The sequence below is a fragment of the Zootoca vivipara genome, chromosome 9, assembly GCF_965207765.1.
Source record: "Zootoca vivipara chromosome 9, rZooViv2.hap1.1, whole genome shotgun sequence".
NCBI classification, from domain to species: Eukaryota; Metazoa; Chordata; class Lepidosauria; order Squamata; family Lacertidae; genus Zootoca; species Zootoca vivipara.
This window is the reverse complement of record NC_142592.1, coordinates 32,364,041-32,377,732: the sequence shown is the minus strand read 5'-3', so window position 1 is coordinate 32,377,732 and position 13,692 is coordinate 32,364,041. Positions and strand designations below refer to the sequence as shown.

Below are 13,692 nucleotides of genomic sequence, written 5' to 3'. Positions count from 1 at the left end.
AAGGCAATTAGTAACTTGAATAGAAAAATACTGCAAAGAAAAAGCAAGGCAAATACAATTATTTCCTGCAGCATCACTCAACCATTACAATAACTGGGAGCTGTACAGCAAATATAAGCTTTCAAATGTATACATAGCAGAGGTTAGAGAATAAAAGAGACTAGATCTTTCACAGGTCTACATGTTCTGTCATTCTGAGGGTCCTATAAACTGACCAAGATTTATAACACAGACAGAACCCTATCTGTGCAATTACTCATATTTGGAGCATATCAGCAACTATGCCCTCTTGTAGTTACACACAATCCAGAACACAAGTGATGACTGCTACAGAAAGCGACATAACTCCATGCTTTTTCCTCACTAAAATGTTGGAGGAGGAATATGTGAACAGCTCAGTTGCCAGGTGTGTATTTGCCACCCACTATTGTCTGTGATAGGGACCCAGGTGGCGCTGTGGGTTAAAGCACAGAGCCTAGGGCTTGCTGATCAGAAGGTTGGCGGTTCGAATCCCTGCAACAGGGTGAGCTCCCATTGCTCGGTCCCAGCTCCTGCCAACCTAGCAGTTCGAAAGCACGTCAAAGTGCAAGTAGATAAATAGGGACCGCTCCGGCGGGAAGGTAAACGGCGTTTCCGTGCGCTGCTCTGGTTCGCCAGAAGCAGCTTTGTCATGCTGGCCACATGACCCGGAAGCTGTCTGCGGACAAACGCCGGCTCCCTCGGCCTATAGAGCGAGATGAGCACCGCAACCCCAGAGTCGGACACAACTGGACCTGATGGTCAGGGGCCCCTTTACCTTTACCTTACTGCCTGTGATGCTTTTGTTGTTGTTGCAACAAGACACCATGAGAAAAAACTGCAAGGAGCTATGATCAGAAATGGAAAAATTCGCTGAAGATAGGCATTTGAACATAGTTGCGTGAGAGTTTTCCTTTATTTAAATTAGGTTTGGAGTGCTGCCATTTTAGGCACCTGGTCTCTCTTTCTGTTAAAGCATTCACAGCTTTGTGTGTTCAGTGTATACCCTCCGCCTATCTTAACAGGAAGATTTAATAACACCCCTGTGTACCAAAGACTCTGCATCTGTGAGTCAGGAGATGTGGAGGACATTCAACCCTATTTGCTATGATGCACTTTATGTACATTCCCAAGACAAAAATTCCTCGATTACATCCTTTGTTCTTTTTCCAGCTGACCTCCCCTTGAGCAAATCTCTATTTTGCTAGCTGGCAATAATGTATTTATTACTGCAATAGTTGCAAATTTTGCTTTGGCTGCAAGTAAGTTGAGAGCTAGGTACCAAGACAAGTATCATAATGGGGAGTGTGAGAAGTGGAGTTCTTAACTTATGCAGGTGTGATTTTGCATTTTTGTAAGTCTGTTTTCCTGTTGTTGTCGGTTCAGTATACCTGAAGGAGCGTCTCCACCCCCATTGTTCTACCCGGACACTGAGGTCCAGCGCCGAGGGCCTTCTGGCGGTTCCCTCGCTACGAGAAGTTACAGGGAACCAGGCAGAGGGCCTTCTCGGTAGTGGCACCCACCCTGTGGAACACCCTCCCACCAGAGGTCAAAGAGAACAACAATTACCAGACCTTTAGAAAGCATCTTAAGGCAGCCCTGTTTAGGGAAGCTTTTAATGTTTGATGGATTTCTGTATTTTAATGTTTTGTTGGAAGCCGCCCAGAGTGGCTGGGGGAACCCAGCCAGATGGGCGGGGTATAAATAAATTATTATTATTATTATTATTATTATCATCATCATCATCAGTTTTAAATAAATTATTTGTATCCCATGCACTGTGAGACCATTTCCCAACTTGTGTCGAATTGTGACAGCTTATAGCTTTTAGCAATAAAGATTTCATTCATTCTTTTTCTGATAAGCAGTAGCAATCTATTTTGAAGACTTGACCACCATAGAAATCTGAATCCTATGGAAAAGTGCCACCAGTATTCCTGTTTATTTCATACACTTTGCTCCATTTCTTCAGTAAGTTGGCAAAAGTAGGCTAATGTGAGTGGTCTATGGTTTGTTTGTTTCTTAACAGCGTCTTTCGAATGGCTCCATAGACTCAAATGATGAGACCAGCCAATTGGTGGAACTGCAGGAACTTCTTGAAAAGCAAAATTATGAAATGGCACAGATGAAGGACCGCTTGGCTGGATTGTCTTCCAGAGTCGGGGAGGTAGAGCAAGATGCAGAGGCAGCTAGGAAAGACCTCATTAAAACTGAAGAACTGAACACCAAATATCAGAGGGACATTAGGGAGGTAAAAAATTATTCCACCTCCATTTGTTTTCGTTCATCTGTTCATTCATTCCTTTTGAAGCTGGTACATCTCAAAGTTGAGTTTAGATTATAAGCCATCTAATGACCTCCTGCTAGCTACATGAATATTGGCAACAATTGTAAATTGTAGTCTTTTGATGTATTGTTTGTTCTTTTAAGGCAATGGCTCAGAAGGAAGACATGGAAGAAAGGATCACTACCCTTGAAAAGCGTTACCTAAGTGCTCAGAGGGAATCCACCTCCATACATGACATGAATGATAAGCTGGAAAATGAGCTGGCAAACAAGGAAGCTCTCCTGCGTCAGGTTCAGTATCTGGGATCACTGCTAAGAGACTCTTCATAAGTGTCCTCTCATCATTTAGCTGAAAAGAAAGGCAAATGTGTGTCTTATCTTACTCTGCCATCCAAATATTGGTAGATTTGGATCAAAAGGGAATGAGGACTTTTCTTTTCAGCAGAAGTAGTCAAAGATAGGTCAGATTTGGGCCCAGATCTATTTTTTCCAGGGCTACGATGTTCAAGACAAGGCTAGAACATATCTGATTGTCTTATCAAGTCAGGTTGGCAAGATTCTGGGAGTGAATCCAGGTTGGGTGAGATGAAGGAAAATCAAGGTAAGCTAGAAAGGAAAGGTATGGCAGGTTTATAGCTGCAAGCTGAGCTACACATGAACTATACTGGCTTGATCATAAACTTGGACCATCAGTAGATTTTGGGGAAGGGTGAATGATGTGCAGTGCCAGCCAGGAAAGTATCTATGACTGCAGCATGCAAGCTATGTTTGCTAATATAAAACAGCTTAAAATAGTGGTAAACTAAGAGCGTGCTTAAAAAAAACAAAAACTTTTGAACTTGCCATAGGAAGTTTCTTACTCATAAGAGTAAGAAACCACTTGAAGGTGATATGTCTTGGTTCATGAGAGCAAGGGACAAGCTACTGATTGCTCCTATTTATATGTTTTATTGACTTTCCAGTTTGTTGTAGTGTTCATTCATATTAATGCTTTTTTTCAGTACATCTCTCTATATTAACACTTCTTCAGTACATCTCTATATAAATCATTACACGCTTCATTGGTTGGGTTTGAGAAAGTGGGGAAGATTTGCTCTTCGAGAGCCAAGCAGGATGAACCATTGGAAGTCAGTCCCCTGAGAACTGCAGCAATTTCCTGATTCAATCTTTTATTTATTTATTTATTTGATCATCTCATTTCTGGGTTTCAGATGGAAGACAAAAATAGACAGCTGCAGGAACGGCTTGAACTAGCTGAGCAAAAGCTGCAACAAACAATGCGGAAAGCTGAAACGTTGCCTGAAGTGGAAGCTGAACTGGCTCAGAGAATCGCAGCACTGACTAAGGTATTGTACACTTGGGAGCAGGTGAATTTCAGAAACACATTTTCCTTTAACATTGATTTTCATCCCTTTTCCCTTCCTTCAGCACCATCAGCAGCAATAAAACCCTGTTTTGGAGTGGACAAGATGATTCTACTTATTGGCACCGTAAATAAATACTAATTACACATACGACGTTATTTGCTTTAGCTTAATTTAACGGCAGAGGTATTGCTTCGTATTTCTTGTATGGCTTGAGTCCATTTCTCCCAAAATCCCAAAGGAGTTTATTTTATAATACTTTGTATTATAAAAGAGTTATGATTAATCCAATTCAGCTAAAAATCATGAACTTTATTTGCCATTGAATTTTTTTCCATGATTTTCCACATCACATTGATTCAAAGAAACACAGTGATCACTTTAATTAAAACAGACCAAAAGAAAATAGACACTTTATTTTCCAAGCTCAAATGAATCAGGGTTGCATGAGAGCATAAGATGGATAGGAGAAATATCCAGTGGATTGTTCCTATAGGAAGCAGTATCCCACAAGTTTCATCCAGATATACAAGTTGCCAGTTTGGATGATACACAAGTTCAAAAAGAAAAGGCACATGTCAATCACATATATTCTGCTGGCTCTTCTTTATAATGCCTAAAACCACTTTTGTCTTGCGTCCCCACCCCGCCCCCCGCCCTTGTGGACTTAGGCTCCATTTCTATGCACACTTTGTTGGAAGTCCATTCCTCACTGAACTGATTGGCACTCAATATCTGAATAACGTGCAAAGGCATTTACAGATGTGTTCTGGAACAAAGTAATAAAATCTTTGATAGCATGTGAGAGAGAGGGGGGGAGATTTTTCACCAGTAACTCAGAAAAGTCACCAAAAATTGGAGTTTTCTTTTTAAATGCTTCTCGGTTTTCTTTTTTTAAAAACAAACCAAAAGACAATGGACCATTCCTGTGGGGATCTGTTCTAACGCCTCTTGGATGTGCACAGAGCCTAGGGCTTGCCGATCAGAAGGCTGGTGGTGTGAATCCCCGCAATGGGGTGAGTTCCCGTTGTTCGGTCCCAGCTCCTGCCCACCTAGCAGTTCAAAACACGTCAAGTGCAAGTAGATAAATACCACTCCGGCAGGAAGGCAAACGGCGTTTCCATGCGCTGCTCTGGTTTGCCCGAAGTGGCTTAGTCATACTGGCCACATGACCCAGAAGCTGTCTGCGGACAAATGCCAGCTCCCTCGGCCTATAGAGCGAGATGAGTGCTGCAACCCCAGAGTCGTCCGCAACTGGACCTAACAGTCAGGGGTACCTTTACCTTTTTTAAGTAGTTTCATGAGTGAATATCTTCTTCCTTCATTAAGATTCCTTGTAATGTTCAGAAAAAGTCACACCAAGCTAACAAAGTGATGTGTGATTGGGCCCTCCAATGCACACAGGTGGTTATTTTATTTTTTTTAAAGTCTTTTCTGTAGAGTGAGCAGCTCAGCATGTGGGAAGAAAATTCTGAGATGTGTTTTCCTCCCACTCCCTCCATGGAACAAATGGAGAAACCTCCATGCACAGCAGCTCGAAATGGAGCACACACAATGCTGTCATAGACTGAAGTGTTTATGTGTTATGTGTTTATAGTCAGCTAATATAGGATCTACTGTAAACAACATTAGAAAAAGGAAGGTTGCCATGTTCATCCATTGGGTGGGTGGGGGGAAGACAAAAAAAAATACAGTATAGTTACCACTCTGTGATTATAAGTTGCATAGATTTCTAGTCTGTTTGAATGATCATTTCTGTATTGATGAGGAGAAGAAGAAATGGGGAAAAAATTCCTCATTCATAGGAATCCCAGCCCTTCTGTGTCTTTTCAGTTCTGTTCCTGTTAACTAGATATATATGATCTGTGTGTTCCATCTAGATTGTGTTGTGCAATTTATATCAGGAACTGAGTGAGACAGAATGTATACCAGTATGTTACTTAATTGAGGGCAAAACTACTATTTGGGCAACAAGATCACAAGCAATGCAGCCAAACATAGCCAAAAATGCATCTGTAGCCATTGATGGCACTAGTGACTCCCTCTTTTGAATGCCAAGCAAGAGCCTACTTGGTCTCAATGCCAACCAGGGGACCTTGCACTGCCTAGTTGTGGGGAGGGAGTTGAAGGCAAGTTGCACTCTACATTCAAACTGAGTCAACCCACTGCTAACTTCTCCCCAAATAGTTTTCTGGCCAACTTCATTGAAGCCAGCAGAGAGGGCAGAATCAGGGGAAATCAAGGGTCCTGGTGTATTACTGTTATTATGTTTTAAGTTTAAGCAAGGTAATCAACATAACTGACTTCTTTCCTAAAGACAGTGCATAAAAACGAGAATAGACTTTACTGGAACCCTCCCCACAATTCAATCTACTAAAAAGATGCTTAATGTACTGGGCTCAGAAATCCAGATTTTTTTTACTTCTGACACATTATTTTCTGTTGATCGATTTGTATAAGATTTCAAATGTTACATAGCAAGAAGAAAACTGACGTGAATTTAAACTGGTCTAACACACGTGAAATCTGAAATCTTGTTTTTCCCTCTGATGTGATCAAGAGTTCTTAGGTGATCACACTTACCCACTGATTACAGTTTTGGGGGCCGCCTTGATGTGGATACAGAAGATATGTGTATGCAGTTTTGCCACTGGTACTGAAGTCAATGGAGGAGTCCTTGAATATTGGGTGGGAGTTCACATAAGAACCTCCTGTACTAGGAAGTATTGGTAATCTGGTAAAACTATAGCCATGTTATGAATTTTCTCATCTTATAACTACTCTATAGTAGGCTTGTGCTGTTCATAACATTGTGTTTCAAATAATAATAATAAATATATTTTAAATGAATGAACAATTCTAATTCAACTAAAGTAAACCTATTCTGCATCCCTAAATTTAAATATATATTGGGTTAGATCTAGACTTAGTCATGCTTGAAGCAGCTTGAAGCACACCTTAAGTGCACTGGTTTTTAATGAGTCTGTCTAAGCATGATTAAGTCTGGAGCCAACTCATTCTTAGTATATTTTTGGAAGTTGCTTGTGGCCAGTTTCTCAGTGAGTTCCAGGGAAAGGGAGTTCCTGAGCTAAGAAGCAAAAGTTCAACAAACCAGCAAAACAAAAACAAGGAAGCATCCAATGGAAAAGACCAAAGAGAAATGCACTTTTCAGAAATGCACTTTTCATTAGTGCCCAACATGTTTCAGCCCACTTCCTCAAGGGGTTTTATGTTTTCTTGTAAACAGCTCAAAAACATCCACGTTGAAATTGCTGCAAGGCAAAACTCCTCAAGCGTTCTTCCAAGGTTCCAGAGGGAGGGAATAATCATGTCTAGGATAGTGTTTCCTCCTCTTTTTTTGCTACAATCAGAGTGAAATGGATAGGATACAAAAGGGATGAGTTTCTCAGCTTGCCAGACTGGCACCTCCTTCCTCCTGCCCCCCCGCCTACTTGGTTTTTATCTCAATATAGTGGTACCTCTGTTTATGAACACAATTGGTTCCGGAAGTCTGTTCATAAACTGAAGCGTTCATAAACTGAAGCGAACTTTCCCATTGAAAGTAATGGAAAGTGGATTAATCTGCTCCAGACGGTCCACGGAGTACTTAAACTGAAACGTTCATAAACTGAAGCGAACTTTCCCATTGAAAGTAATGGAAAGTGGATTAATCCATTCCAGACGGGACCACGGAGTACTCAACCTGAAGCATACTTAACCCGAAGCATGGGTGTAATTGGTTCCAGAAGTCTGTTCATAAACTGAAGCGTGCATAAACTGAAGCGAACTTTCCCATTGAAAGTAATGGAAAGTGAATTAATCTGTTCCAGATGGGTCCGCGGAGTTCGTAAACCGAAAATTCATAAACCGAGGTGTTCGTAAACTGAGGTTCCACTGTACTGCTAACAGCAGTTTGCTTGCTCCTTCATAGTATCAATTTCATACCGGTAGTATCAATGCAGTCACGCTGAAGAAGAATGTCAACCTGCAGACTATGTACCTCCTTTTTTCAAGCAAGCAGTTCTCCCAAAAGCAAAGAAAAAGTCAGTCATGAGGCCTTGCTTCTGACGTACCGTGTTTCTCATATTATAAGACACGTCTTATATTTATTTTTTCCTCAAAAAAACACACTATGGCTTATTTTCAAGGGATGTCTTCTTTTTTTCCTCCTCCTCCTGCCGCGGCCGGCATTGCTGCTGCACCTATCACTATGTCTTATTTTCGGGGTATGGCTTATATTCATTGAATGCTTAAAAATCCTGCTATAGGTACAACAAACACTGAAATAATGGGCTAATGCTGCCAATTTCTTCAAAAGTCCAATACAATACAAGCAGCACACAGGGGCACAAGATTCAATCAAGTTTCAATCAAGTATTATTAGTACAAAAAGAAAATAATAAGAGAACCATATACAAGTGCTGACACAGAAGCCAAAACTAAACGTCAAGCAGATAGCATATACAAATAAATACCGAAAGCCAAACCAGTCTTTATGGTCTTTGAGGCTATATAGCAGTCAGCAAAGTGGCAGCAGGTCGAATGAAGTGTCAATGATAGACAGGCTGCCAGCGTTTTTCGCCTGTTTCGCCCATATGACGGGCTTCTTCAGTAGTTTCTCCTTCTGCTTTCAGTTATGTTTAGTGCATTCACTGGTGGTATAAACCAGGTCTTATTAGTATTCGAACTAAATCACTAATATACATCTAAACAAACAAATATCAAAGGCAGTACTTACAATTCGTATGAAACCACTTATCTTGGCTTAGGCCACAATGCTCAAGTTCTTTTTCAAAAGGTTCTCTCATGCAGCTTTAATACATTTACATATTCACTGGTGATATAAATCAAATTCTAGTTATTATTTAGACTAATACAGTAGTACAATTTCTAAAATACATGTACATATATAGAAATACTTACATTTCTTATATTCAGAGTTTTCTTAGTTTGAGTATGTATTGACTAAGCAAAAATCTTGTGTTTGGAGTACACTTATATACAAAAAGTTGGTTCACAGGTGATAGTAATTAGGGATGACAATTAGGGGGGGCAGAAGAATGTGAGTACTGATAACACTTACAGTATCTCTATAATTTCTGTATGTTATACTGCTGGTGTGTTAGTTTAAATGAATACAGAAAGGTCAAGATCCGAGTTTAAACCGTCCGGTTGTAATGTCTTAAACATAAAATTTACAGGTAAGAAAAAAGTCCACTGTCGAAGAAATTATCAGCTTCATTTTATGCTCGGAAAGGTGTTGAATCATTGGATGAACCTTTATTATTAATATTAAATATTATGGGTGCTCTTTTTATCTTGTAGCATATATTGACACATTATAAAGAGTGTCTTCTCTTAATTTTGACTTTGGTCTTGTGAGTCACCAAGCCAAAGGCAGCCCATCAGCCATGTATGATCGTCTGCCCAGGGTACTGATAATCCTTCTGGTTTTGCCGCCTGCCTGGGACTGCAAAACAAAACCAGGGGAATTGCCAAAGACCTGGTAGACCCTAGTCCAGGTGGGCTGCATATGATTGGGTAGGGTTGCAGGTTGTGCCCTAAAATGTTTTCAATGAACTTTAATTTGGGCTGAAAGGGGTTAACTAGTCCAAAATCCAGAATTGGTCATACTCAGAATAGGCCCATTAAAATCAGTAGACCTAAGTCAGTAATGTTCATTTATTTCAGTGGGTCTACTCTGAGTATGGCTAACAGGGATACAACCCATTATTCATTCTGGGTTAAATAAGAAATAATTCACATTGACTTTTTTTAGAAGTCCATAATGTGTGTTAATGGGACATGCAGTAAACATAGGATCCATTGTGATACATTACCTAACTGAGCATTTGCCCAGATCGTTGTTCACTAAACTAAATAGTGGCATAGCCAGACATAATGTGAGACACCTGCTTTGCATTCACCACAAACTCAGTAACCCTTTCATAGTAAGCCCAGGGGAGTTGTGATATTTCCTTTAATTATATGCTTTCATATCTCTTAGGCAACCTACCATAACATTATTCTAGAGACGACTAACCCATTTGGTTTAGTATATTCTGTAACATAATATACATTGTTTTTGTTATGATAAGATTGTAGGATGGTCTATTTAAAAAAAATCGTTCATTGGCTCCTCAAAGTTGTGTTTTGGTCTTAAGTTTATCCAAATTCCAATCAGGCTTTATATTTGCCATAATTGCTTTGAGATCCCTCTGTAGAGGAAGAGTAATTCTCACCAGCCAGCCATCACTAACCTGAAATTTCCATACATAGGTTGTTAGCTTTTTTAGCATCCCATTGTTTTTAGTTCATCCGCATCAACTGCCTCATGTCACCCTATTGTAAGTGTGGTTTATTCTACATAAAATTATGTCAGTTAAGGTGTTAAATTTGCAATCACACTTTTCTTTTGAGCATTCTGTACTGTGTTCTGTTCAGTGTTGGTGTCTTTAGTTCTGATTTTTCAATTTTGTCCCTCTCCTTTTCCTTGACTTGTTAGTCTGATCCAACCTCTTCTACCTCATCTGATGATTATCAATATGTTATGGAAGCTAAACTGCAAGAAATGATCTCCATACGTAGGAAGGTAGTCCTACTGGACTTTACTTTCTATTGCTAAATAGAATCCATCTAAGTTTGTTTTCTTATTTTTAAGAACTCTTTTTTTAAATAAAAAAATTACATATTTCTTTTATTGATAATCAACCATTGTGCGGTTCAGTGCTTAAAGAGCTTACAATTTTATGATGGCAGGTTTGTGTTCAAACCATGCACAGTCTGCATGTTACATTTGGCTGATTTCATTGCTCATAAATAACTCCAATGTTTTGCTGGATGCTTGGATGTAACAGGCCTTTGTAGCTGACACATTTCAAGCAATGCTGTTCAGCTGCCTGTTTGAATAACATTTATTTTTGAAAACTAAGTTTGCAGTTAGTAGTAGCTTGCTTTACATTTTCTTTAAAACAAATTGAGATTTGGGCTCGGAAAGCTCTTTAAGTTTCAAAAAAAAGTCTGTTTATTTATTTTTATATAGGCAGAGGAAAGGCATGGCAACATTGAAGAGCGCATGAGACACTTGGAGGGCCAACTGGAGGAGAAGAACCAGGAGCTTCAAAGGGTATGTGTATTGCTGATCATTTAATTCATAGGTTGACTCGTTTATGTTAAATGCATCACGCTGTTTCACATAGTCCCCCTTTTACCTAAAAATTGAGTCTCATGTCTAGAAGGTCAAGTAGGAGAGAAGAATCAGAACACCCCCCCCCCCGGGAATTGCTTACGTTTATTTATTTTTTACATGAGGAATATGAATGGAACGATTATCAGCTATTGGATTTGTGCACAGCAATAGTGCTAATAAATTTTATCCTCTGGCAGTATTTGATTTTTGCTGTGCACTACTGTACCAGGGCATCATTACCGTGATTTCAGTTACAATAATCCACCACTCATGTTTCACTAGAGATAACTTTGGAACTGCCCATTTTGTTTCCTTGGTTCTTTACTGAAGGCAAGGCAAAGAGAAAAAATGAATGAAGAGCACAACAAGAGATTATCGGATACCGTGGACAGACTTTTGACAGAATCTAATGAGCGCCTGCAGCTACATTTAAAAGAGAGAATGGCAGCATTGGAAGAAAAGGTAAAGTGAGCAAAACAAATGGTTCATATCCAATGGTAGTCACGTTCCAAGTAGAATCAATGAATCAACCTAAGAAGAAATGTACTAAGCTGCCTTTTGCTTAGAGCAGGCTTCCTCAACCTCAGCCCTCCAGATGTTTTGAGACTACAATTCCCATCATCCCCGACCACTGTTCCTGCTAGCTGGGGATCATGGGAGTTGTAGGCCAAAAACACCTGGAGGGCGGAGTTTGAGGAAGCCTGGCTTAGAGTATTGGCTCATCTTCCTCAATACACTATTGAGTGTATAACTCAATTGAATATCATCCCATACTTACCTTGATTTGTATTTTTTGGTTTCTTTTTTCTGTTCTTGATACTATGGGGGGGAAGCAAATAAATACTTAGAGCACGATCCCTTGCCCATCAAATCTTCCCGTTCCTTTCCTGTATGTGAAATCCTCACTGACTTTCCTTTCTGCCAGCTTTATTCAAAACTCAATGGAACTACTCATTTGCAGTACTTTTGCAGTATTACTGTGTATTACTGTGTACTGTAATACTGTGTATTACAGTACACAGACTAGGCCATGCGCTTAATGTTAAAATGTCAATCTTATGTTGATAGCAAAATGTCAGTCCAATATTGATGTCAATCCTATGTTGATAGCAAATATCAGTCCAATATTCATGCCATCTAATAGTTATCAGTATTAATAGTAGAACTTTTAACATATTCATAAAAGGAATGAATTAACGAAAGACTATTAACAGTAGGCCTTTTTTGAGATAGTCAATACTTGCTATTACAATAGGAAGCGTGAAAAACATTACAGATTCTGCAGAAATGTATTTTATTTTGCTGTAATTTGCCTCTACTTTTGATCTTTTCTCTTTCTTAGAATGTTTTAATACAAGAATCAGAAAGCTTTAGGAAGAACTTGGAAGAATCATTACATGATAAGGTATTCTTTCTTTCCTACCTGCATTTACCTTTATTTTAAAAAGCAACTGATTACCAAAAAAAGAAGGAGGACTCTTTGGAATTCAAAACCTGAAAATGTTCCTAAAGATAATGGAACCTAGGGTTGCATCCAACTAAGACGCTGCAAGAGGAACAACTTCTACTTGTGCAGGGGAAGTTCTCTTCCCACACCTCCCTTTGTGTGCCCCTTGCACCCCCCTCTATATCTGATATGGAGCTCCCTCAACCCTCCAAAGCAGATTGCAGGGGGTGCAATGGGAGAGGTGGAGAAGTTTCATTGTGTGAGCAATTAAACTGGACAGTGCTATTGTTCACACATCCAAGTGAGTATATGAGAGAGCTGCATGCCACACAGCATCAACATTCAGCCATACACTACAGAACCCTCACCTCTGTAGGCTGCAATCCTTGGCACATTTCTCTGGGAGTGAGCCCCACTGAATGCAACTTACTTCCAAGTGAGCATGCATCAAATTAGGCTGTACACTTCAAGTAGCGTAGATTGGCCTGCTGATAATATTTATGGACCCCAGTGCAGGCATGAATTGCCCCCACAAAATATGTGGGCTGGATCCATTTGGTTGAACAAAAGACTTTCATCCAAACTGCAACATTCTTATGTAAATACCTCCTTTCCCACTCTAGAGATGCATTTTGATTGCTCTGTTTCCATAGAATGCTCAGTTCTGGGTAGTCAATGGCCAGAAACTTATTGAGGACATGAGTCTTGGGCTTTCAGCCCCACATCTACCCAATCCTGACAGTCATATTAAAAATAGCATCAAAATTGCCCTTTGCAAGTCAACACTGCTTAACCCATGTACCATTGATTTAATGAACCAGTCAAATTCATTACAAACATTTATAACAAATGCCATTTTTCTAATTCTTTTCCAACTTACAGCCAGTAGATAACATAAATTCAACCAATCATATTTAAGTCAGCAGAAAGTAATTTTGCTAGGTATCAGATTAAATAGAAATAGAAGGAGTGGAATGGGAAAGACTTGTGGCCGAGCCCTGAGTCTAGGGGCAAAATAACTGTTAATGCGTGATATCGGAACCAAACATGAAGGGAAGAAATTGTAGACAAATACATTTTTTAATTTGGCTGCCATTTGTTCCTAAAAAGAGAATTTTCAGAAGCAATGGATGGGATTAGACTTCTGACTATGACTCATGAGCTCCTTGTTGCTTCATTTGTTTATTTTAATAATTTGTCGGCCACATTCTGTTCCAAAGAATGGTACCCGAAGCAGTGTGCTTCCTTCCAATTATGCTTATCCCCACATTTTGTCTATACTTGTTGTCAGGAAGAGACTGAATCGGGGGGGGGAGGGAATGTCACATTTGCATTTACAGAATATAAATAGCTGTTGCCTATATGTATTTTGTGCAGTTGAAAAATAT

At 39.6% G+C, this 13,692-nt stretch overlaps 1 protein-coding gene across 4 annotated transcripts in view; it reads left to right on the top strand.

Annotated features, from left to right (window-relative positions):
• PPFIA2 (PPFI scaffold protein A2) overlaps positions 1-13,692 on the top strand; it is a 259,476-nt gene that overhangs the window by 196,771 nt on the left and 49,013 nt on the right. For 3 of the 4 annotated variants that reach the window (XM_088651748.1, XM_088651747.1, XM_088651749.1), the window contains 6 exons: positions 2,048-2,269; positions 2,449-2,595; positions 3,516-3,650; positions 10,711-10,794; positions 11,188-11,319; positions 12,200-12,262. In XM_088651748.1, the coding sequence (XP_088507874.1) occupies positions 2,048-2,269; positions 2,449-2,595; positions 3,516-3,650; positions 10,711-10,794; positions 11,188-11,319; positions 12,200-12,262 (783 nt within the window). Of the gene's footprint in view, positions 1-2,047; positions 2,270-2,448; positions 2,596-3,515; positions 3,651-10,173; positions 10,261-10,710; positions 10,795-11,187; positions 11,320-12,199; positions 12,263-13,692 lie in introns of all 4 variants that reach the window. The other variant, XM_088651746.1, reaches the window with a different exon arrangement.